Raw genomic sequence first — 26,612 nt, 5'->3', positions numbered from 1 at the left:
GAAAAGGTATTATTTATGTAGTAAATAATTACATTGTTTCTTTTCATCAAATTTCTCCTGGGGAAAATGTTATTTATGCAAAACAGCAGAAATTTATATAGTTGAGGTTTGTTTTGGTGATTTTATATTTTACTCTTTAATTGTTGGAGGAAATGTTTTATTACCTTGTTCTTTAAATGCAAGAGCCTTGTATTCTCTTCTGGTCATTTGCCATCGCCTTTATAATCTATACACCACACGTTTAATAGATCCCCAGTTAGAAATCAAACAGCTCCTTTAGCAAATACTTCTTTTTAAGGGAAGAGAAAAGTTACTACCAAGATCTCTTGACCTATTTTATTTGTAATATAAACATCCCATAGTCTCTAAAGAGACTAAACCTAACTTCTACCTTTTATTATGTCTTTTTAAAATAAACATTTTTGATAGCAAAGTTTTCAATAACAGATTACATAGAAACAAAGTACAGGACCAAACAAAAGGAACATTTAGATGAATGTAGTCTTGGTTACCTTTTCTGTTCCTATTGTGTATTTCCAGGGAGTAAATTATCTGGAATCTGGTTCTTCTGTTGGTTGTTGGAGTGACTCCTGAGTGTGTAGCTTCACCCCACCAAGCTGGTATCTCACGCTGTGGTGATTTTATGATGGGATAGGGCAAAGAGATGTGTGAGGAGACTGGTGAGTTCACTGGTAGAGTTCTTGGTACCAGTGTCTGTGCCATTTCTCCTTTATTGGCATCATACGTGTCATGAAAACCATTTTAACAATGTGTGTACATTTGTAGCCAGGTGTTATCTGCCAGTAGAGGGTAGTCTAGAAGGATCATCTGTATAAATAATGAGAAAGGCAAGTTCTCAAAGTAGCAGCACTGTTTTATAGTGGCCAACATCTCTTACAATGGAAAAGAAAAATGTTACGTCTCCACAATGTCCCTAAATTCCAGAAGAAAACACACAAAGCATTGGTAAAGTGGCCTAATCTCTTTCTTAACTTTGAATTTCTTCTTCTGCTGTTAACATGCCTATTTGAGGAACTTTATTGATCAATTCCTAGGGTTTTTGGTTTAAGGGATCTTGTGAGAGTGATTAGCAAGTGATTCGCATTCAATAGATGGGGGATGGGCCTAAGGGTTTATATTTTTAATAAGCACCCTAGGTGGTTCTGGTACAGGTGATTAGTAATTCATGCTTTGCAAAAAGCACTGACTTCTGGGAATTTACTATTGTTGTTCTAAAAATGGATTTGTTAATATTTTTTAAAAATTTTATATTTAAAATACAAGATTCTATTTGAGGTAAGGTTTAGTGCATGAGAAAAAGGCAAGACTATTTCTTATAGTAGAATTTGCACCAAACTTTGTTAGTTAGCACAAAAATGTAAAGATCCATCATAGTAAATAGTCATAAAATCCTAATCCATTTTAAATGCATTTCACTAGCTTAAGAACTTTTTAACCATTTAAAAGAAAAAATACACAAAGCCACTGATAATTTTATAATATGTTAAAGGGAAATGTACTATCGGTACATATTTTTCATTAAATGTGTGCACTTAATGTTTAATTTTCTTCTTTTAAACATTTGTCCATGTCCTACAAATAAGGAATTGTTTCCATATTTCAAATACAAAGCTTTTAAAGTAGTGCTGTTGGTGGTGGTGGTGGGGGGGTCTTTATGCTGTTGGATGCAAGTAAGGTAATTCAGAGAAAAATAGTAAACCTTACAATGTTGTTAAAATTTTTTCTGCATGTATAGAATTCTAGTGTGGATTACTTGAGTTAAACTAGAACCCAGGTGAAAACAAGGTAGAAGTCTATTGGAAATGAGATGAATCATATCTAAACTGAGCCTGTGAAAATATGAAAAAGTTTGTACTGCTAAAAAGAAAATTGCCCTAGCAGTTAGTATATTATTTTATGTTAATAGTAAGTAGAAAAATAAATATTTTCAAAGATTGAACCAACTGGGGAATGGCTGTAATCAGAATAGATATTGATCTATCTGGTTTGTTAAATTAGGTTTTTACTACTTTATTGAATAACATGCAGAATCTGAAAGAAGTCACTTGGAAGTTTTATCCATTGGTTGTAACTTACATTGTCTTAAAAATGTTAGCAATTTTTGAAAGCATTCCAGTTGACTTTTTAAAAAAAAGTCAGTGTCAACAACTTATGGTGCTTTCACTGATATGAGGTGCTTTTCTATATAGCTAAGGACCCATTCGTGAATAACTGAAAGGAATGGCTAATATTTAAATATGTGAAATAAGCAAATGTGAGTTTAGGCTTCTTATTGATACTCTGTTTGTATTATTCTCATGGGACTCTTCTCTCCATAGCAATACATCCTTTACTAATGGTAGCAGGGAGAAGTGGAGGTTCCAGGGAGCTTGGAATGGAACAGGCAGAATCATGAACCAAAATTGCCAGTTCTCCAACGACTTTCCTGTGTTGTGTATCTGAACTCAGAGTATCCCAACATGGACCCAAATACCATGTTTCTAACACCTAACATCACACTTTGCCCTTAATAGACATATGTTTGATATTGGGAGATACAGGCAGTCTATGGGTTTATGTTTTAGTACTTTGATTAATCGAGGGAGACTTCTTTTGTCACCTGGAGGTTTTCACACCCCAGGTACCTCTGGGACAATATAATTTAGGTAAGGGGTGGGTAAGAGTGAGTAGGTCTTTCTTATGTAAAGTGAGAGATAGGCTATCTGTAACTTGGATATTTTCAGGCCCGTCACTTTAGGCAAGGCTTTGTATGCAAGTTAAGGATCTGGAAATTGATTCTCTTAAAACTGCAAAGGTTCAAGTAATTCTTCGAAGACTTCATATAAATACAGACCCCCAGTTTGAAGACCACTGAATCAGACAATCTCTTTGGTCTTTTAAAAAAATGTGGTCATTTTATCACTTTATTACTTCGTATGGCCTCTAAATAGCACCTGCAGGCAATTTGAGAAATAAAGAAAATTGATAGTCATTTGTTCATCTGATTATTGTTGGACCTATGTTTTTTCATTGCCCTTAACACACACATACACACAAACACACTCACTCACATACACACACCACACACACACACAAACACACACTTAACCCTTGAACGTTGGGGGGGTTAGGGGTGCCAACCCCCCATGCAGTCAAAAATACAAGTTTTTGACTCCCCAAAAACTTAAGTCATCATCCCTTGGTATCTGTGGGGCATTGGTTCCAAGACCCCCCACGGATACCAAAATGTGCAAGTACTCAGGTCCCCCTTTATAAAATGATGTAAATCAATGCATACAGGCAGCCCTCCACATCTGTGGACTCCCAGCTACAGATCAAAAACAACGCAGGAAGTATTGAAAAAAATCCGTGTATTAATGGACCCATGCAGTTCAAACCCATGTTGTTCAAGGGTCCATTGTATATACGCATATGAATCTATTCAAAATTTATAGTTATATTAACCCTTGTAGGCAGTGGACACTCCATAGTGTGCTAGTCACACTTTGGTTTTCGAGTATAAGCTAATTTTTTTTAATATTAGGTATTGTGTAATAAAGTAGATAAATTCATCTTATATTTAAATTTTTCTGAGGCAGTTTTGGATGAACTGTAGTGTACTGAATGGCTACAATAAAATAAAATGGGCTAAAAATAAAAATATTTGGTTTGTATGTCTGAAAATGTGCCTTTCTGTTACATTAGTGGTCCTAGAATAATAATATTTTGGAAGGATTTAAAATTTAGACATCATATTGTACACCTTAAACTTACACAATATTTTATGTCAGTTATATCTCAATAAAGCTAGGGGAAAACCCAGGATTTTAAACTATGTGTTTAAAACCTGAAAAATAGCTGAGCTTGTCTCGTCATATACTAATTTGTCTCAAGGCCAGAGTCTGGAAAAGTGGGCATTGTTCTTAGCAACTATTCAGGTATTACCTGTGTCTGGCAAAGAAAATATCAAGTCATCTATTTTAAGTACTTAAATCCTCAGGGAGAGTATGTCTTGCCCATCCCTGTGGAGGGTGGGATAGGTTAAGGAGAGAATTAACCATATCCAGATTGCAGATCTCTTGAAGGTGATCCCCAATAAAAGGAGAACTATCCTTTTTTTTCTTTTTTTTTTTTTTGCTAAACCTGTTTCTTAAAGTTTTACCTGCTTCCTCCTTCCTTGGTCTTCCCTTGTACCTTTTATTTAAAATCACATTTGATGAGCAACTCTTTTCTGAACTGTTGTCTATTATTGGCACCACTTATGACAATATCTTTTCTTCAAGTTGGGGCACACAGTTACCTCTTTCCCATATTTTAATTTATTTTTCTGTTTTCTATAGACTTTTCCATCTGTAGTCTTGGGAAAATTTGATAGATAACAAAATTCCTAGAAATGACTAAAAATAAAATATGGGTTTCCAAAGGCTAATAATCTTCAGAACTCTTTTGGTACATGACAAAGTTTTCATTGATCTAAAAAAAGAAAGACAATTTTATGAAAATTGCCAGAGTTTTTCCCAAAACTTAAATTTATTCAGTTATCTCTTTTATACTTTTTCAAATGTTTTTTCATGAAAATATAATGATAGTATTGTTATTGTTTATGTTTAGTTTTAATGCTCTTACTAGGCAAAATAAAATGTTTGTAACTATTGTTTTCCATAAATTTTGGAAATTTTTATGCTTTTTAAACCCATTTATATGAAATTCTTCTGGCAAATTTGGTACAAAAATCGCTACCTGTCTGTATACATAGTGGCCTACCGACTAGAGCAAAAGTATGTAAGTGTACTTGCTTAATGTGTTTGGCAGGGAAGACCACATGTAATTTAAATGAAATGTGGGGTCATGTGACACAACCACAGTAGAATCTTACTAGGTCGTCTGTGTGGTCCTTGCTAGGATTCTGTCATTGGTCACATGAACGGGTGAGTCATCTGGTAGCTTTCAGGAACTATAACCCCTTAGAGAGAACCCTAGAAGGAGCCAAGTTGTTTGTTATCTTCGCGGATTTAGTGTGATGAATTCATGTTAATGTTGTAGCCTTTCTTTTTTTAAAAATCTTTCACCAATCCTCTTCATTTCTTTGACTGAGTTGTTTTAAATTTTTCTGACAAGCCTAAGTTTATAAGCTTTAGTGTACTGAGTATGAAGAAGAGTTTCCCATTAAAAAGCAGGTTTTTCCAGCCCTCATAAAAAAGGTTAATTAAATGTAATGACAAAAAGGGACCTCTTTTCTACATAGTAAGTATAGTTTAATATTACTTCTAAATATTACTTTAATAAAGATGACTAGCAGTGGGGTATTGATTTATATAAACCTTAAAGAGATTTGAAAGATCATTTGGTGAGAGTCTTCAAAAAATCCATTTTTACATACATGTGACCATTTTTTAAAAATAATACTGGAATATCAGTTCATTTGGTCAGAAGGTATTTTTACAAGGCCAAAAACTTAAAATATCTCATGTGAAAGGTTACAAATTTCTTTTAAAAGTACACATATTGAAATACGTTTAGAAATTTGAGCAGGGTGTCAGAAGATAATTGCACAGCATATTTATTTTCGTAATGATTTGGTATAGTGATTACTAACAAAATTTTGGAAAAGAAATGAACTAGGATTAACAAATTTTGCCATAAACTTTTGTTTTAGGGCACATACTTTAATTATTGTGAAATCTATGAATTTGCCTTTCATTGCTGTTTTTAATGTGGTTTACTTTATGAGTGTTAAGTCTGTATTTTTTCTTGTAGATAAAACATTTGAAGGCATGAAAGGGGTTGTTTTTCCAAAGACATAGGAAGTTGACTATGTAGGGATTTTTAATATTTAAATTATGAATTTAAAAGCAAATTTCAAAACACTATAGCTGTTTCTTTGCTATCAAACTGTTCTGTTTCCGCGGAGAGTTATTTAAATAACGTAGATGACAGTGTTTACTCTGGGTAAACTGGTAGCCTTTTCATTTGCCAGTTGTACTATATCCTCTTTAAATCTACATGAATTGCCTTCTTCCTCCCAAGGATAAAATTAAATGAGCATTTTATAGATAAGTTATAAGTAGGAATACATATTTAACTTTAAAATCACAACTCTGAATTCTAATTTGTTTTTAAATCACAACAATATTGTTGGATAATCTAAGTTGCTTAAACATACAATATTCAGTTACTAAGATTGTCAGTTCAAAAACGGTTATTAGATTATTTTTTTTCTATAGTGTAAAAGGTTTTGAGGGGTGGAAGAAGTGAGGTTATAGACCCATTTTGAAAGTCTGACAAAAGCTTTGGAATCTCTCATGAGAAAAATGCTCGCATGTGCATGCGCAAACACATACGCATTTGGTATGTCATTTTAGGGTATTCAGTGACATTCTGCCCAAGAGATCTGAGGCCCCTATGTTAAAAACACCTGCCATAAAGATGAGAAATATATTAAAAAGGGCTTCATTGGCTTTTAATGAAATAATGACATTTACACTTAAAATTTTATTTGTTGACCTCACTTTTTGAATGCAGGTTCTTATTCTGAGTTAATGTTTGGCTTACTGTCATTTTCAGAACTTCTGATTTATTGCTTAATTGTTAAAATATACTGCAGGTTTGTAAGTTTTCTTTTAGTGAAGAAATATTCTTTAGTCAGATAACATTTTATTCTAATTTGTACTAACTGCAAAAACACATCATCTTGATGACAGCAGTCTATCACATCTTTGTGCTTCCTTTTTTGCTAAGAAAAAGCAGTAGCCAATGTTCTGTCCTGTGTTCTTGTTTACTATTTTCTATCTAGCTCTCTTGTTCTCCTTGATAGGGAAGAAGAGTGCTGTAAGGTTCAGAAATAGGCAGCCTCGTAAGGAGAGAGAACTCAGCATCTTCAGTGTGTCAGATGAGGATTGAAGTGACTAGCCCTGAAGTTATGGGTGGAGTCCAAGGCCTGATTGTGTTTTTCAGCCATGATTTAACTTTAAATCTTTATTGAGATAAAATTCACCAATTTGAAATGTAAAATCCAATGATCAAAGCCTGTTTTTGTGGAGGCCAAATAAACATGTTTTACCAACAAAGTCAGAAAAGGGCCTGCCTCTTTTAAGTTGCCCCAGGGTTTTGAATCATTTTCAGAGATCCTTACAGCCACAGAGCCCACTTTTCTCTCCTCCCTGGGGTTGTTGTAGGTTACTGATACTTTGGTGTTCTCTTGGGTCTGTAAGTATACTAGGCTTAACATAAAGCTCATTTGTATTATTTTTCAGCATGAAAATTTTGCACAAAATTGTGCAAAGAGATTTAATGTCAGTGGAACAGTAAACTACGTTTATTTAACTGTACTTGTGTCTATTTTCAGGCATATCAAAAATAATTATATTTATTTGCTTCTGATTCTTTCTCTGTGTATTTGTGTGTGTTTTATCACTGAACATTTTTTAAAATTCAGAAATGAAATCCTTGAGTTAGGTGGAATGGATTTTCTGAGCATCAAAGTTACCATAAGTGGCCTACATAAGTGAAGACTGTTCTAGGTATTGACTGGTAGTCATTTGCAGCATGTCACTTCAGTTATCAAAATAATTAACTATTGTTAATTAACTGTATCATTGTTATGTCAGTAGTTGTCTTAGAAGAAGAGATTATAATACTTGGAGATTTGTAGAACTAAAAATATTCTACGTATGTTTTATTAACTCAGTTCCTTTTCTCACATTAAGTTTTTGTTTAAAGAAAGTACAAAATGAAATAATTTCTTCTAGTTTTCCATTCTGTGAATGTATTTTGGGAATGTTTCCTTTTCCTTTCCTTCACTGTATTTTATGGATCATCTTTAGATTTGATAGGCACTACTTTAGAGAGACATCCCTATAACAATTGCCTTTGTTATTTAGATCTATTTTCATGATAATTCACTAAAGATTCAAGTTTAGGTATGAACCTTTGTGGAAGGAAGTTTTAGATTGTAAATATTTATAAATTTTAAGGTTTCTAAAGAATTTTTAAGGCATTTATACATAAAACTTCAAATCTTTGTTCTCTGTTATTTAAGATGGTGTCAGAATAATTAAAAAATTATTTTGAAACTTATTTTCAAGAAACAAAAAGCAGATTTTCAAGAAACAAAACATAGCATCTCATTTATTTTCATCACTTAGAGTTTTGTATTAACTTTTTATTTTTAAATGTTTAACAATTATTCTTAATGTTCATAACAGGAGCCCTCTGGCACAAATGGAAGAAGAAAGAAGGGAACATGTAGCTAAGATGAAGAAGATGGAGATGGAGATGGAGCAGGTGTTTGAGATGAAGGTCAAAGAAAAAGTTCAAAAACTAAAGGACTCTGAAGCTGAGGTAATCAACTTAACATTTCCACTTATGGACACAGTACTTCCTTTCAGATTAATATCTTTAATAAAATGCATAGTGTAACCTTTCTCTACATATTCTTTCAAATTTAATACTGTGTTTCCCTGAAAATAAGACCTCGCTGGACAATCAGCTCTAATGTGTCTTTTGGAGCAAAAATTAATATAAGACCTGGTATCATATCATAGCATATCATATCATATATCATATCATATCATATATATTATATTGTATTATATAAGACCCGGTCTTATATTAATTTTTGCTCCAAAAGACGCATTAGAGCTGATTGTCCGGCTAGGTCTTATTTTCGGGGAAACATGGTATACAGCACCCTAATGTAATAAAATGGAAAAATAAAAACAAGCACTATGTTTATAATAAAATATATACTTCATTATGTAAGTAGACATAATGGAAGATGAAAAAGTCAGAATACTTACCATGAATAATTAATTATAATGAGCAAGTTAGGGGAAATGAAATTATAAGCCATTCCATGTATTTAGTATAAGAAAAGATCAGAGTTTCAAGTGGATGTAAGAATAAAAACTAGTGTTAGGATAATAATGATAGACTGAACTTATTTGCATATGCATGAGAAATAAAGAAAGACCCTTAACTGAACTAAGGACATGCCAGGGCAAATTACAGTCAAAGAGGAGAAAATAAAGGGATATGATATTCCTGTAAGGAAACTATGGACAAACACAAAATAGTACAACGATTTCAATATGAAGTTTCTCAGCATAGATTTGTTACTGTGCTCAAAAATAGTTTTTAAATATATGAGATGACATTAATATGAAGTGTTTTTTAAATGATCTTTAATTATAAAACTCAGTGAGAATCTGTGTTCTATGTGGCTCCACTAATGTAACAATATTTGTATCTAAATACATTAAAAGGATGTTCAGATCTATTCTATCCTTACAGATGGATGGTTTCAATTACTGCAATTACTGCATAAAAAATACTGAAACCCTCTTGAGTAAAAAATACATAACCAAAAGTACTCCCTAATCCATTGAGTAGACAGAATGCAGGGAGTGAGGAAAGTATTCAGTAATTTTGAGGAAATGTTTTTATTCCACATTAAATTTCTTTTAAGTTACTGGGCTTTTCATGTAATCTCTTTATTTTAAAAAAAGAAACTTTCACTATTGTTATATTTGTCATAAACCTAATTCATTGGAGTCATGGAGTGATTCCTCCTGGTCTGAGACAGCATCCTGGCCGGCCCCTGTTAGATGGCCTTTTGGAGATTAAGTTTAGTCTTTTTATTTATCAGCCTCTGATTAAATCCATCCATTTGAGTCTCTAGACCCTCACTAATAAAGAATTAATCTATATCAGAAGGGGAATAAAAATAGGAGTAATCAAGAATCTGTATTATCTCCACACTTAGATTCCATTGAAAATCTAAAAGTAGTTGAATTTACATTTGGTATAGATATATTGTAGGACTTGCTCCTAATAGTAAATGTTACAAACAAATAATTATGAAAGTGTAGGCAAAGAACCCTTCAAGAGTTTTTATGATTGCTGTGAATAGTGAAACAGAGTTTTGAGAAACTTAATTTACTCTTTAAAGGATAGACTCTTTCTTAGCGTTGAAAGGACCTGTGAAGAGATCTCGACCAAGTTTCCCCTAATACTGTAAGCCATATAAGTATATGCATAATATGGTTGAAGAAACCTGTTTAACCTTGTTTAATACAGTTTTTTCTCAAGTTCATTTGTGCGCCCAGCTGCTGATACCATCAGCACAGTGCACCAGGCAGAGTCCTGTGCAGAGCGTCTTCCGCCGTGGATGACGTCGTTTCGCCCACGATAGCTCTGGGAGCTAGGTGCTGCCATGCATCTCCCTCTGTTACATGCGAGGCAGGATGAATGAATTTGGTCAGTGCTGCGTGGTTGTAAGCCAGCATTTGAACCCACTTAACTCTTTGTTTGCTCTTACTCACTAGACAAGTCTGCAGTCACATATCCACAATTTCAAATTCTAAAAAGCTCTGAACATTGCAGAACCAGACGTGGAACGAATAGTTTTGTTTCACTTGATGTGAATATTTATGTTTTACTGCAAAAAGTAGTAGTGTGTTTGATTATAGGTGCTATCCTAGCCAGCCCAAGAGGGGTTTTGTAAATAGTATATACACTTGTTTAGGTAGTATTGCCTTTTCTAAAATCTGAAAAATTCTGAGCTTTGACACACTTCTTACCCCAAGGGTTTCTTGCGAATGAGGGATTGTGACCTGTACTTTTTACAAACATGCACTTAATAGGAAAGGTACTTATATGTAACAGAAATGCACAGGTAAGGAATGATGAATCCCTGTGAACCCACTGCCCAGCTTAAAATAAGTCATCATGAGTTCAGTTGTACCTCTCCCCATCTCTCTCCTTCCCAAAGTTATATATTCTGAAGTGTGTATCTATGATTTCCTTGCATTTTTTTAATAACTTGCATTTTTTAATAATAGGGGCATTTTCCTATGTTCCTGTTTTCAGATATTTTCTTGGTAACTTACTTGCCATATCATCAGGAAGATCTTGACTCACTTTGTCTTAGATGGTTTTCTTTTGTAGGAATTGGCTGAAATATTTGCAATAGGAATGAATATGAAGTCACTTTATGGGTTTACAACATAATTAAGAAAAATTGTATGCAAAATTATAATCCAAATTCATGATGTTAACTCGCTGAGGTAATATGATCTTTAATAGAACATAATTCCCAGACATCTGAAGATTTTGAGTAGTTCTTAAGTATTTGGTGTAGGTGTAGTTAGATTTAATTTTTTTTTTTGTATGTATGACTATTTTCTTCAGAAGTAGGTTTACTAGTGCCTAAATGAAATTATTTAATGAACCGTTAGATAAGCTCTGTTTCTGCAGCTACTTTGCATGAGTTTTTCCTACTTCTCAGCCAGCATTCTGTATAGCATTAATTCTCAGTGTAGGAAGAACCACCTGCATTAGAATCACTGGGGCTTGTTGTAAACACAGATTTCTAGATATAACATCCAGATATTCTAATTCAGTAAGTCTGGGTGAAGTCCAGGATTCTGTATTTTTAACAGACCAGGTGATATATATGAAAGTTAACATTTGAGAACCCCTATTTTATAAGAATCAGGGGACCTTACCTTGATCTTGGAACTCTTAGGTCCTTATCTACCTACTTTCTTCCCACTTGTCTCAGCTTCTGAACTTGGAATTAGGAGACAGGTTCAAATCCCGGTTCTGCCACTTTCTGGCTAATGATCTTGGAAAGTGACTTAAACTCTACACCTATTTGCTCATCTGTACAGCCCTGCGAGCTTCCTATGCTTGTGAGTAATGGAAAATGAGATAAGATATGTCTGTTATGAAGTGCTACACAACTGTAAGCTTGTTGTACTTTTCCCGTTTCTCAAGATTATTCTCTTGGGTCAGTGACCTTTTGGGTGGCAAGTCCCACAGGAGGAGGAATCTTAGTGTTTTCCAGATGGCATTCTGAATTTATAGCACAAGAACTCAGGGCTCATACTTGTAACATTAGGATGCCTTCTGCTCCTGAGTTCTTAAACAGTTTTATTTTGTATATCATGCTGTGATTTAGCTCCAACGACGCCATGAGCAAATGAAAAAGAATTTGGAAGCACAGCACAAAGAATTAGAGGAAAAACGCCGTCAGTTTGAAGATGAGAAAGCAAACTGGGAAGCCCAACAACGTATTTTAGAACAACAGAACTCTTCAAGGTAACTAATAATCAGATTCTCAAGAAATGCATGTATCAATGTTTTAGAAGAATTATTTTCCTACTTTAAAAACATTAGGATAACATTTTATAAGATGCCGCCTGTTATCCTGCATCCTAAGTACAATTATTTTCATGGATGAGTATTTTTATATAGATGGATGTAATCTGTCTACTATAACAGTATTTTTTTTCACTACAAACACTTTCCTCAACTTAACAGTCTTTATAATTATAATTTAGTAGCTTTATAACATTCTCTCCAGTTGATTCACCATAATCAGTTTCTTACCTCCTTCCCACAGTTGTTAGACATAATGGTTGTGTTCAATTTTTGGTGCACATAGAGAGCACTGTTACAAAGATCTTTTATACACTTAAGGGTATGCTTTAATTGTGCTGAATTATTTCTTTAGAATAAAATCCTTAAGATAAAATTTTGGATATCTAATTCCTAATACAGTTAATAAGTTACTCTTTCTTAATTTATACAAAACTCAGTAATATTTGTACCTTGGTTTTTAAAAATTTTCCTCATTACTCCCATTTGAAACAAAAGGTTGCATTGCTGTAAAGATTCTACAATTTACCCTGACTGCCAAACGTTTTCAAGATTAGACATTTGTTTTATAACACTATTCTTCTATTAACTTTTTTCCCAAGGGAGAGGAAAATATATTTGTAAAAGCAAATGCATTTCAGAATGAAAATGGCCGTAGGGAAAAAAGATACCCTGTTTAATGTCAGTTCATCTTTTTCAATTTGCACTATTTGAGAAGAATTATTCTCATATGAGAATATTTAAAAATGTTTTTGTCATATATTTACTGTGTTTATTCTGGAATGTTGTCAAATACTTGATTGTCTAAGAAAATACTATTATGAACTAGCACTGTCCTCATTGTTCACTTCTAAATCTTTTAATTTTTCAAATGAAAAAATGTTTGAAAATCGAACACAGTTGTAGCTGGGTTAGCTATTGCTACCATATGTTGTTTATAATGTTTATAATATAGTCAGTCATTTTGATTGTTTTCCTTTAATCATTTAGAACCTTGGAAAAGAACAAGAAGAAAGGGAAGATCTTTTAAGCCCTTTGTTGACCACCAGTTACATATTAGTTGCCAATATGCCAGCTTGGACATCAGTGTTTGTTGGATCCGTTTGACCAATTTGCACCACTTTTATCCTTAATGATGGATTTAACAGCATGACAAAAATTATTATTATTATTTTTTTGTTCTTGGTGGAGATTAAGATGCCTTGAATTGTCTAGGGTGTTGCGTACTTAGAAACTAACAGCTCTAAGTACCTTTCCTACATTTTCTTTTTTTATTAAACAGATGTCTTCAGTTTAATGCAAGAAAACATTTTACTGTTGTACAATCATATTCTGGTGGTTTGATTGTTTACAGGATATTCCAAAATAAAAGGACTCTGAAAGGTTTTCATTGAGGATAAATTGCCATAATATGATACAAACTATGCTTCTCTATGATAATTATAATGCAAAGGTTCCATTCAATGCAGCGTATACAATAATGTAATTTAGTCTAACACAGTTGACCCTATTTTTTGACACTTCCATTGTTTAAAAATACACATGGAAAAAAAAACCCTATATGCTTACAATGCACCTAGAGCTTTTTTATAACAGCCTTTTTGTTTGTTTGTTTGTTTGTTTTGGATTCTTATATATTATTCTCATTTAGTGCCCTCTTTAGCCAGAATCTCATTACTGCTTCATTTTTGTAATAACATTTAATTTAGGTATTTTCCATATATTGGCCCTGCTAAAATAGAATTATAGCATTTTTCATATGGTAGGAACCAACAAGGAAACTTTTCCTTTAATTCCCTTTTTACACTTTATGGTAAGTAGCAGGGGGAAAAATGCATTTATAGATCTTCTAGGCAAAATTGTGAAGCTAACGACCAACCTATTTCTACCTATGTGCAGTCTCTTTATTTTACTAGAAATGGGAACCATGGCCTCTTGAAAAGAAAAAAAAAGTCACCACTTTGCATTTAGCTGTATTCATATATTGCATTTCTGTATTTTTTTTTTGTTTGTATTGTAAAAAATTCACATAATAAACAATGTTGTGATGTAATAGAGTGTGGGTCTTAAGTATTTTACAGTTGGTATACAAGACTAGAATATGTTTAGGAAAAACTTTTCAACTTAAATTTGCCTGCTCCACAATTGTAACGCTTATATTTTTCTCTTGTATTTTGTTTCATTTCGAATGTGTGTTGATTTTCTAATTTATGAGATACAGTGTTTCTCATTACTGTCTCTCATTAATATGTTTTTTCCTCTAAGAACAAATCCCAACTCATGCACAATAGATAAACTCTCAAGTCCCTGGAAACTGAAATTTTGTTAGCTGGAAGGAGGGTGGTGTAATTTCTTTTCAGTAAGATCAGATTATGTTATTTTAACAATGCTTTGTGGAATTTTAGGTATAACTAATGCATCCCAGTTCATTACCTTAAAAAGTTTCACCATATTGGTTACTTTTTTGATTCAATAATCCAAGCAGAAGGAAGTAACTGATAATTCTGATTAGCCAATATTTTTGTTTACTTCAGAGTCAGAAGGATTTAAATAAATCAGTATGCTTGGAAGATGGTTATTGTTTTTCAAAGATACATAGATCTAAAGTGTAAAACATATTAAGATTTTTCACATGACAGAATTTTGACTTTACACATAAGTTCTCCCCAGGGTACTATTTTTAAAGCAGATCTTACGGGGCATTTAAAAACATGATGTAGGAATACTGCAGTAAATATTTATCCTACTTGATGATCATAAATAGTTAAAAATTGTCTTGGAAAAGTTATTAATCCAAAATGCCCTCTGCTGTTGAACAGCATAACATGGTACGAGTGGCTTTTTAAAACTAAATTGGCTGTTATTCCAAGACCAGAATCAGTTAGGTGTTCAGGAATAACCGTACGTAAACATGCAGGGGTTTTTTGTTTTTCCTTCTTATGTTAAGAGAGACTGGATTATCACCTCTAACCAGAAAGATTTGTTTTTAGGGAGTGAAGGACAACCTGAGGAATTCGAAGAATGCAAAATGAAAAGTTTATATAGACCGCCTGCCTAACTGGTGAAGAACTACTACTTCTAGAAACGGGTTCTCATAGTTACCATTTTAAAATTCTGTATATTGTGATGAGTCATCTTGTTCTACCACTCTAGTGAAAACGTTCACATGTCCTCATCCCTGTCATGCCTAAAGTTTTACCTGAATCTGATAGAGGACCTGTGCAACTTGACTGGGTCTTTTGATTGTTGACTCCAGGCTTTTTGAGCGTATTGAGGGCTGTTTTTTCTGTATGGCCTGTGGATTTCTGAGAGCTGCTATATATGATTGGTCGGTCATGATACATACAATGTTCAGGAAGGCATAAGGAAAGGCCAGTTTATAAACCGCACGAGCAATGGCTAGTTATATAATTGAAGGAACTCGTTAACCGCTGTCTTTCTAATTAAATGGGATTGGCCAAGTCAGCACTAATCCTGGTGAGCAGTTTGGGCACTGTGTGGTAGAGTTTTACTGCCGCCTAGTGGAATGAGATCTAATTGTTTATCAAGTTCACAAGTAACAGGAAGCCTGATAATGGACATATGGCTTATTTCTGTGCAGCTCAGTTTGTAATCTCGGAAGCTGAGATCAGACTCCTGCCTCTCAGATTCATTAGCTTGGTGTCACTACCACCTTCACATTCTGACTCCCCACACCTTTCATGCCTTTTATCCACTTGGAGAAGCTGACCTAGAAATGTGGAGGTCAGGCTATACTAGGTGAGCAAAAAGAAAGGAAAGAGGGCCGCGGGTCTGATGATGCAGCAAGGGCAAAGTGTTGACTTAGCGAGTTGTGTGGGTCACCATCTCCAAAACGGGTCCTGTGACCTTAGGAAAATATTTTCAGGTCTGTATCCATCATTATAATTGTACAAGAAAATGTATACATGTACTGCTGTATTAATGTGAACATTATGAAACAACATTTTAAAGAATGGAAAAAAAAGTTTAGCACTCTTCTCAAGCCCCAGTGGATTACCTAGCACATTTCACTTTGGAAGCCATTCATCTAAGTAATATACAGATTTGTTTGTACTCAATTATTGGTGAATCCCTAAGTTCGTCCTAGTGATTAGGACGAACTACTCAATTGGTATCCTACTTGACTGGAAAAATTATGGTCTGTCACTCCAGTAAACTGAAATCTTTTCTAGTGAAAAGCTTGCACATGTCAGCAAAAATGGGTGTACTTCATTCAGGATATTTTCCTGCTCCTTTTGCAATAATGGTAACTATCCATGTATGGGACACTCGCTCCGTCCCGGAGAGTAAGCTCGATAGTTGATGTGCATTATCTTCATTTAATCCTCAGGAGATACCGTCTCATCCATTTACAGAGTACAAACAGTTTTGGGGATGTTTGTTTAGTGACTTATCCGCTAGGTAGTAGGTGACTGGTGGGGGTGCAGTTTGAACCAGGCTTGGTGACACCAGGGCTTGTGTGCTTCAGTCTTAGCTATACGCCTACCTGGTGTGTGCTGGAAAACACTGAACACTAGTCACCTAGGTTCAGATCCCAGCTCTGTGAATTCGGCACGTGACTTTTCTCTTCTGAACATTTGTTTCTTGAGCCATGAAATAGATCCATACCTCCCTTGCTGGCTTGGATGAAGATGACATTCTGACTGCAGATGTGAAGGTAAGTGGACTCGAGAAGTTATCCTTGAATGTTAATGGAAGTGGTGATGCCGCGGCGATTACAGATCAAGAGTACTGTTTTTCTCCAGTTTTAGGTACGATGATTCATTTTCAGGTAGTTCGATAGGTCTCTAGACCTACTGCTTTGTACACAGAGAGCCTGTTGGAGTTACTAAGTGAACTGAGTTTGAACAGTAGGGCACACCGTGGAAATGTACATTTGGTGAAGAGCGAGTATTTTATGCTGCTAGTAATGGGAGTTATGAAATATGTCATTCTTTGCGAGTAATGCTGAGATGGTTTTTCAAAGTATCTCCCCTCTCATGGAAACATTGCTGCTTTTCAAGCAAACTTGATTCCCATGATTTGGGATTAGTCCATAGAATGTTCAAAGTTTAGTGTCAGCTGTTTTCAGCAAAAAATAGGGGCTGACAATTTCCTGTGTTCTTTAGAAGCCTTTTAGAGCTTCACAGGAAGAATGAAGACTATTCTTGGCTTGAACGTTTGCCCCATGGGGTGCTGGGCTCAGCTAAACAGCCTTGTATTAGCAAAGGAAGGTCAAGTGAAAGGAGACCTTGTTCTGTGGCAGGCTCTCAAAGGGTAGCTTGAAACCACATTGGCCACACAGAACCACTGTTTCAGATGCCGCGTTTGTGGACCTGCCGAAATCTAATGCCACTCAGGCTTTTGGACATCCTTTGGGATGGGGAGAGGGAGCATTTGACACCTCTGAGAATGGAGATCTGTGAAGATGTGGCATAAGGTGGGACTGCCAGAGGGGGTGGGTAAGACACTGCCAACAAATGTCTTTTTCCTCTCTTCAAAGTGGGGCTGGGGGGTCGGGGGGTTCTGCTTAGCTTCCTAGCTTCCAGGTATGTCGCAAGGAGCAGCGGTTCACCCTGGATATTTACAAGGAAACAGCCGACCACGGAATCCTCATGGGTGAGGGTTTGACTCATCCAAGTGTGGGCTACTGAACTAACTTGGCTTAGCAGGGACTTTTTTTCCCTCTTTTATTTTGTTGTCTTTGAATTTCACTGGTCTCTTTCATATTTAAATATGTGCTCCACTTGACTGCAGGCGCAGAAAAGTTCCCTATGTCTTGGATAAACCAGTAATTTAAGCAACTTGGCAAATGGTGGGTGAAGTGCTGGGTGCCCTGGCACAGACCCTCGTGTTACTGTGAGCTTTCCCCCTTTACTTCTCAGAATCAGGGAATGTATGTTTCATCTGGTTGGAGTCAGGAGCTGTTGATTTTTTTCCTAGAGATAAATCTCACATGTGACTTACACGAATCTGGCTTAGTGTGGCTTACTTTCAAAACAACAAAAAAGCAAACTGATGTTGTAATTAACATTTCAGGAACAGTTCTTTCACGCAGACACCAAAATAAAGTCCTCATTAGACCTTCAGGTTGCAGGGTACAGGTGCCAAGATCTCAAGTTGGCATTTCCTCTCTCGAGGCTCCACTTCATTTGTGCCTAATTAGACCCCATGTCTCAGGCGCTTGGAAAATGGAGTAGAGGCCACTGAGGCCACCCCCTGTGGTCTCCCCATTCAGGTGGGATTGGCCCAGGTATATAGTCTTTGTCCTGAAGAGAAGATGGCTTTCCTCCAACTTGTGCTGTGAGGACTGATGGACTCCTCCAAACAGATGCGAACATTTGGACAGTATTCAAACTGGGAAGGATACCTGTTTATCAAGGGAGGGAACAAAATCAGACAAGTGCAGAAGCAAGCATCTGTTGAGCGCCTGCTATGTGCTAAATACAGAGTTCACACCGATTCTCAGAGCAGAATGCTACGAGGTGGCTGTTACAACCCCATTTGGAAAAGAAGCAGACTAAAATTGCACTGTATGATTAAATGGCATTTGTATTAAGTATCCATTGCTGCATGCAAAGCAACAAATGCCCCCTAACCTTAGTAACAGTTAAACTGTAATAATGGCATTTGTTCGTTTCTGCTGGAATCAGCTGGTGATTGTGGCTGGGGCTACAGTCATCTGAGTGACTGAGGCTGGGTGCCTGCGTCACTCAGGTCACCGGCAAGCTGATGTCTGGAGGCCTCAGTCCTTTGCTACATGCACCTCCGTAGGGCTGCTTGAGTGTCCTCGTGATGCGGGAGCTGGCTTTCTCCCAGAACAAGTGATCCGAGAGAGCAAGGTGCAAGCCACAGTGTCTTTTATGACCTCACCTTGGAAGTCACACAATATCATTTCCACAATATGCTATTTATTGTTTATGTAGCAGGGTACTGTTCAACATGGGAGATGGCTGTACAAGAGCTGGAGTGCCAGGAGGCTGGCTGCTATCACAGTTTCTCCATTTTATGGTTAGTTTTTCAGGTTTATAAATAGTGCTGCAGTGGACATTTCTGTACTCATCTTTCCCAAATATGCAAGAGTTCCAGTAGGCTTGTGTAGCAACATGAACAAAGCCAGTGAATGTGTGGCTTTTAGGTTCATAAGCCTCTGGCAAGGCTTCTGGATGGCATCATGCAGTGTTGAATTCCCTGTCCCCTCCCTGCTCAGACCAGATGTCCCCACAGGCCCGACCCACAACCTTCGTTAACTCCAGGCATACATCTGTACAGTCTTGACCAGAGCAGAGAGTGGCATCTCTCCCCAGCCTTAGAGTTTGAAAAACCTCAGGTAAGAACTGCAGCAGGTCCACTGTGGTGGGTGGCACAGACATGATCACTGAGAGAAAAACACTGTGAGCCGGACAGCACCCTGCTGCCCCAAAAACTTGTCTCCCCCTCGGGATTATGGGTACACGAGGTGCTAACTCTGCAGCCAGCTTGGGCCTCTGAATCAGTTTCACTCACCCACAGTCCACATTCCAGCTGGGGGTTTGCCTGGCCGGCAACCCTCTTCCCCACAAGCAGGCAGCCCCTGAACTTTGTTCCTCGTGAGACTGCACCCCCTCCCTCCCAGCTGCCCGCCCTGGATGTGGGTTTACGTGGTCCCTACTCTGTGGGTCACGGGTGCACCCGCTGCTCGTATCTCAGCACCCCTACCCCCCAGGGCTGGCTTTCTGCTGGCACCCCCAGCAGATTGTCAACCCCTCATTTAGATTTTTCATGAACGGTTTTCTCATTTTTAATTTTGGCCAAAAGTACTTTTTTTCTGAACCATTTTTGAGTCATTTGCAGCTCTATGCTCCTTATAGTAAACCCTTAGGTGTGTTGTTTCCTAGGAACAAAGAAATTGTCATAATAGCAGTACAATAGTCAAAATAGGAAATTTAATGAACTTTAATAAAATTTAACATTTATACTCTTTGCTGCCTTATCTTCAAACATATACATGTGTATGAATATATATATATATTCATCTTTATATACATTGTACTTTGTGGTCCAAAGCCCCCAATTCTGGCTGATGTGCTTGCATTTTCCTTCAGATAAATTTAAAGAGGATCACCTCATGTCCGTGGCCTGGCCCCTTGGTGCCAATAAGCCCTGTGGGTTGATTCGTTGGAATCAGTGGCAGAGTTGACACCAGAGTCTAGGGTCCAGGCTCCTAGTTCACTTCTCTCTACTCCCAGTGGGGCAAACTCATTCCTCGTCTCCCTCCCTCCGCCATGCCCGCCCCACGTGGAGCACATAGGTGCCTGATGCTCCTGCCCTCCGGGGGCCCGTGGCCTCTGAAAGAAACAGGCACGAAACACCCTGAAGGGACAGTGCAGGGCTACAGTTGAAGAAAACGATGGGCTCAACATTTGTTCTATGAGTGCCTCAGGCCGAGACCCACAGGCTCCTCTCCCCTATGTCCTAGGTGGCGCAGGACCTGGCCTCAGCCCTAGCTGTACCCCGCCCCACGCTGAGACTTCTCTTTGCAGCCAGGTGAAAGGAGAAGCCCGCCACCACCTCCCACAGAATGAAAGCCGAAGGCGGTGGCCCGGGCCTAGCCCAGCAGGCTGGTGACGGTGGGCTCTCCCGCGCCCCCTGGCGGCTGTGGACGGCCGTGCAGGCCGGGCTCCCCAAGCAAGTGGCCCGCTGGGCGGCGACCCGGTGCCGTACCAGCTTCATCCCTCTTGGGCTCCCATCTCTTGGGGTCCAGCGGGGGCTGGGATCTATGGAGCCTTTGCCTTATTTCTCTGGGCCGCCATTCGAGCGTCCGCAGTGGGCTGTGGCCATTGGGACAGAAGGTGGCAGCATCCCCGTACGGGCTGTGATACCTCCCCCCTCACCCCACGCTCTGAGAGGTAGCTTTCCTGGGGGCTTCTCAAGCGCTGGCCGCCCCTGGATTCCACGCCACTCAAAAGTCGGATTTTATTTTGCTTCAGAAATACTTCAGGATCTTCTATTTTTATTCAGGGGAAAGTTTTAAGAATGTAACAAAAATAATTTTGACTCTTGAAACAGAACATTGCAATCAAACATAAAGAAAACATTTAAAAGTTGGACGGTTCTTTCAAAAGTTAAACCGAATTGTCATATGTCCCAGTAATTCCACTTTGGGCGTTTACCCAAAAGCAAAAACAGGGACTTGATCACCAATATTTGCACATCTGCGTTCACGGCAGCATTTTTCACAATAGCCAAAAGGTAGAAGCAACGCAAGTATCCAAGGACATGTGAATGGAGAAAAGAAGTATGATACAGACATACAACGGAATAGTACTCATCACTTCAGCCTTTAAAAGGAAGGAAATTCTGACCCATGCTACCATGGATGAAGCTGAGGACGTTCCCGGACACAAAAGGACACATGCTATGAAATCTCTAGGATAGGCAAATACTGGGGGCAGAAAGCAGACTAGAGGTTACTAGATCCTGGGAGTCGCTGTTTAATGTTTCTGTACAGGGTGCAGAGTTTCTGTTTGGGGTGTTAGCAATTTTTGAAAATAGGTAGTGGGGATGGCTGTACAACTCTGTGAATGTAGTTAGTGTCACCAAATTGTGTACTTTAAAATGGCAAATTCAGTGGTATATATATTTTTTACCATAATTTTTAATAGTAAAAAAAGAATAGAATAAGAGGGAGGGAGGATAAGGAAGAAGGGAGCTTACCTCTCTACCTACCATGCTACCTCCCTGAGGCCAGGGCAGTTGAGTGACAACTGGAGTGCAGAGTTGTGCCATTGGAAGGGGTAGGATGTGAGCGGACTGCAGACCGATGCGCGATCACGATGGGCAGCCAGAGGCCGGTGTAGAGCCTCCCACACCCTGGCATCTCCCTAGGAGCACCTCTCGGTGAGTCATCCCTTGACTCTTCTCCCTTTGCTTTCCTGTGCTTTCCTGGCCTGGCCTTTCGTATGCTGACCCCAAGCTTCCCCATGACAGTGACAGTGACAGTGACTTTTCTAGAACCCAGTGCAGCCAGTTCAAACCCAGGTCAGCACAAGGAGAGGGAGGCTATGGTGGTTTCCCGAAGCTCTTCTCTCCTCCACAGGTGGCTATGGTGAGGCCACCATGACACCTCATGTCCAGGACCCTTCCCTCCCCAGGCCCTGCCCCTCTGAAAGGTCCCTCTCCCCACCCATCGCTGTCCCCACCCACTCCTGTTCTCACCTCAGAGGCTCCAGGTATCTGGGCCCCACACTCTGCCTCCCCTCCCTCCCTCCCCACCCTGGTGAGCTCGGCCCAGCAGGCACAGTACACTTCTGCTTATGTGGACAAAAGCTGGGGGGGCGGGGGGGGTTAAGGTTTGATACAGGTAGCCCACTGTCCAAAAGGAGAGGATTCCCATGAAACCCTTCAGAAGAAGAAACAGCATAAAGAGAGCAAAGGAGCAGTTCCCTTAGGACACATCTTGCTAACGGTGCCCAAAATAAATGGAGAGAAAGCACATTTGCTCCCAGACACAGTTCAAAACTCTGGTGGCTGGAAGCTGAGATGCTGAGTGTGGTTCCCGGGGAAGGAGCTTGGTGGGGCCCCTCTCTGCTGCTGCAAAACCAGGGCTGAACGCCATTGTCACTTTTTGCCTTTTTTTGTAAAAGCAAAAGTCCGTTTCAGATTTCTTTCAGTTAGCAGACACAGGTACTTGTGTAGGTCTTTTGTAAAAGTGAAGTGGCATAATGGGAACTTTTGAAAAGTGGCAGATACCTGTATTTTAAAAAAAAATCCAATTACTTATGGGAAAACCAGGATTTTGTTGCAGTCTGGGTTTTGTTGCCCCTGTTTAGTTTCCAATTGCTCTTATTTTGAATTGGATGGATGGGCGGTGGGGGTGCTTGGCTTTAAGGGTTTATAGTCCGCATCTTGATCTGGTCCTGCTCAGCCTGCCAGGCGGGGGTCTTCTCCCTCCAGCTTCTCACTACTCTCATGGGGGCCTGAACGTCACAGGGAAGCTGGGTCTGGGAAGAGGGGGGGCCAGCAGGAGTGGAAGGAACCCTCAGGCCGCACCAGGGGCGTTTGCTTCCTGCGTTGGGGAGTGGGGCAGCCCCAGGCCCAGTGGGCATGCTCAGGAAGGAGGGGCCTGGGTCAGGGAGAAGCTGGGGTCGCCATAGACCTGGGGGGGAAGGGGGAGGATGATCACCCTAGTGGTGCCCATTTTGGACAGTGATGGAGGACAATAGGGCACCAGCCCTCACACTTGGCTGGAGAGGAGAGACACCACGCTCTCCTGGGAGTATCAGCCTGGCCAGGCAGAACCAGGCAGAAGTGGGGCACCGGGATGAGAAGTCCCTGGTGGCCTCACTGTCCTCAGCGGATGGGGGTCCTCTCTGGGAAAAGCTTTGGACAGACACTCATGTGTCCCTCTTGGAATTGTGACAGCACACCGTGGGCCGTCGCAGGGTTCTTTGGCCATTTGAAAAACCTGGCATTGCCTGACAAGTGGCCTGGTTATGGGAATGGGCATGTGGGCGGAGGCCTACCTGCCCCCACCTCATGCCCCGCCCACTTCTCTGAAGAAGATGAAGAGGGAGGGACCAAGTGGAGGGCAGGAGCCCTGGGAGAGCTGGGAACACGACTCCCAGCTGGCACCAGGGAGCAGCACTGCCCCGGTGTCGGGCTCCTCCCACTGAGGAACCCTTCCGGGCTTCAGCGCTGCTGGCACCACGTACTGGGGCTGTATTTACATTTTGGGATTTTAAGAAGTGAAAGGCTTTGTGAAGGTCATGAACTTGGTTCTCGGGGGGAGGGCGGTGGACAGAGCCTGAGACCAGGTCCTCTCCAGCTCTCTGACGAGAAACAAGTCTTTCCTTCTCACTTTGCCTCAGTTTCTCCATTTGTCAGACTGGAACAATCTACCTCCCCTGTGGCCTAAAGAACTCTTGCGCGAAACGGGGCAATTGGTATGAAACGTTTTCCCCAAGTTCGAAGCAGTTGGCCTATAGTCCTTGCCATTCACGGTGAAGAAATGTGCCAATGTTGCACCTTTACAAATGGATCCCTGAGTCCATGCTTTGGAACTAACTTTCCGTAGATGGAAACATGTGGTCCAGATGAGTGATGCTTCCTGCTTCTGCAAGTTAACACAACCAATGGCTGGGCTGGCAGAGCACCAAACTGGTTTGTCCTCAAAAGAAGTGAGAACCTGTAGAGTCAAAGTCAGACCTGGCCAGTAGGAGACGTCACAGCATTTGTGTGTCTCTTTCAGGTGAGTGTGGGGGTGGGGGGTGGGCAGTTTTTGCCAAGACATCCAATTCCAGGGTCTTCCCTTTGCTAGCAGGTTCCATCACTAAAGAGAAACTGTCCCCTGGAAGTGAAAAGAGGGAGAAGAAGTAGGAGACAGAGTCCCTTGTGGCCGAACTTCTAGTCAAACCTTTTGGAAAGCATGGCCCTGCTCATCCCCCAGGAGGCAGGGAGGCCAGCACGGCATAAGATATGACAGGATGAATTTCGGGAACTTTGGCAGAGCCAGGTTTTAGACATATCCCCTGGGAGGGGCAGGCAGAATGTGCTAGAATAATCCAGCAAGGCCAAGCTCGCTTATTGACTCGTCCTTAGCTTTAACCAGAGGAAGGCGTTGCAGATGGTACAGTTTCCTAACAGGCACCAGGTTATAACTGTCCATTCATTCCAGAGTATTTACACACGTCTCAACCACGTGCATCAGGTAGGTGCCAGTTCTGGCTCCACTCCTTGGACCTAAGCAAGTCTCCTGACTTTTCTTTTTAAGTCTCACATTCCTCGTTTGGAGAATGGAGACTATTATCTCCACCTCGCAGCTCATTGTGAAGATAAAATGAGATTGCTTCTATCAAGCGCCTAGCAGAGCGTCTGGAACACAGTAAGAGCTCAATAAATATCGGTATAGCAGGGTGCTGGGGGAGAGATTGAGAAATTTTGGTTGTTTAGTTTTGTGGATGTTTTGTTTAAGTAATTCTGTTTATCCTTGTGGACTGGGGGCAGAGTGGGCTTCTGACTGATTGGGAAAAAAATGAAAGGCACTATTCTTCTTCCAAAGAACCAGCGTTTAATATTCGTAAGCTGTTGACCCGCCTTACATGCAGAAAACCTTTGTGGTTTTAAGGCTGATGCCTTATCATGGCACAAAGAGGCAGAAGGAATGTGTTGCATTTTGTAGGCATGAAAGGGGGACAGTAGCCTGAGCCTGGCATCTGTCTCCCAGGAACAAGGAAGAATATGTGGTGGGCTCACCTGTGAGAGGGCAGATGGCTGGCCCTGAGCAGACCAGCGGGGAGGGCATGGAGTTGCCCTGGAGGTCCCCTCCTTGGCCGGGCCCTGCCAGAGGAAGGGAGGAGGCCAGTGAGTGTGAGACCGCAGCACAGCCCCTCTAGGACACCAGGAGGACCTTGTCAGGGCTGTGTGACCCCCACTCCCACCGGAATTTTGTGGGATCCAAAGGAGGAGTCCTAAAATGGCTGATTTTAAATACCTCCCAGGTGGTTCCTATTAAATTAGGAGGAGGCAATCTGATGTTATTTGCACCTCGAGGTGACTAATTCCTTGTGAGTGAAATGCCAAGATAACATTGAGAACATGTGCTTGGGTCTTGGAATCTCAGCAAGTCAGGACCAGACGGAACTGCCGAAGTGAGTTTTTCATCCTGTAGTTTTGGTTTTCTTGACTCCCAAGTCAAGAGAGGGCCACTTGCCCTGGCAGTGATGACTGGGTCCTTTGGCTAGGAGAATGTCTCTGAGGAGGCCATGCAAAGAGGTGAGAAAAGATAAAAATGACAGGCATTAGCCAGGGAGGTTCCGTCACAGCCGCCGTCAGACCTGCAGGCAGTGTCACCAGGCTTCCTGGAATTCCCCGGGAGCACAGAGAGCTTTCTGGGCTTGCATCTGCTCTTCTGTTCATTCTTGGTGTCCAGTATTGATTCCTTCAGACCGTGGTACCTGAGTGGACTCATAGGGACTCACCCAGCAATTTTTCAGGTTCCAATAAACAAATATACAAAGGAATATTATGTGTGATAGAAAGTAATGAAGTACTGATACATGCTACAACATGAACCTCGAAAATGTCTCATCAAAGAGTCCAGTCACCAAAGACCTTACATTGTATGACTTTATTACATGAAATGTCCAGAAGAAGCAAATCTATAGAGCCAGAAAGCAGACCAGTGGTTGCCTGGGCCTGATAGGTGGGGGAGGGGCCACAGGTGGCACATGACAGGGATGTGACAGCTAAAGTGCGCAGGCGTCTTTGTGAAGAGAGGAAAATGTTCTAAATTTAATTGCCATGTGGTGGCACTGCTCTGAATATACTAAAAAGCACTGCGTTGTAGATTTTAAGTGGGTGAATTGTAAGATATGCGAATTATATCTCAAGTCATTACTTAGGGACTAATTAAAAAAAATTAGGAGCTAATTATTTAGAAACGAGCCCATACTTTAAAAAAATAATCCACA

At 39.7% G+C, this 26,612-nt stretch overlaps 1 protein-coding gene across 4 annotated transcripts in view; it reads left to right on the top strand.

Moving 5' to 3' along the window:
• Positions 1-14,215, top strand: part of SEPTIN7 (septin 7) — an 87,571-nt gene extending 73,356 nt beyond the window's left edge. For all 4 annotated transcript variants that reach the window (XM_033088602.1, XM_033088603.1, XM_033088604.1 and 1 more), the window contains 3 exons: positions 8,205-8,340; positions 11,963-12,102; positions 13,153-14,215. In XM_033088602.1, the coding sequence (XP_032944493.1) occupies positions 8,205-8,340; positions 11,963-12,102; positions 13,153-13,192 (316 nt within the window). In that variant the 3' untranslated portion in view covers positions 13,193-14,215. The remainder of the gene's footprint in view (positions 1-8,204; positions 8,341-11,962; positions 12,103-13,152) is intronic.
• Positions 14,216-26,612: the final 12,397 nt, after the last annotated feature.

This window comes from Rhinolophus ferrumequinum, chromosome 20 (assembly GCF_004115265.2).
Source record: "Rhinolophus ferrumequinum isolate MPI-CBG mRhiFer1 chromosome 20, mRhiFer1_v1.p, whole genome shotgun sequence".
NCBI classification, from domain to species: domain Eukaryota; kingdom Metazoa; phylum Chordata; class Mammalia; order Chiroptera; family Rhinolophidae; genus Rhinolophus; species Rhinolophus ferrumequinum.
The sequence above is the reverse complement of the archived record's forward strand: the minus strand, read 5'-3'. Positions and strand labels throughout refer to the sequence as shown.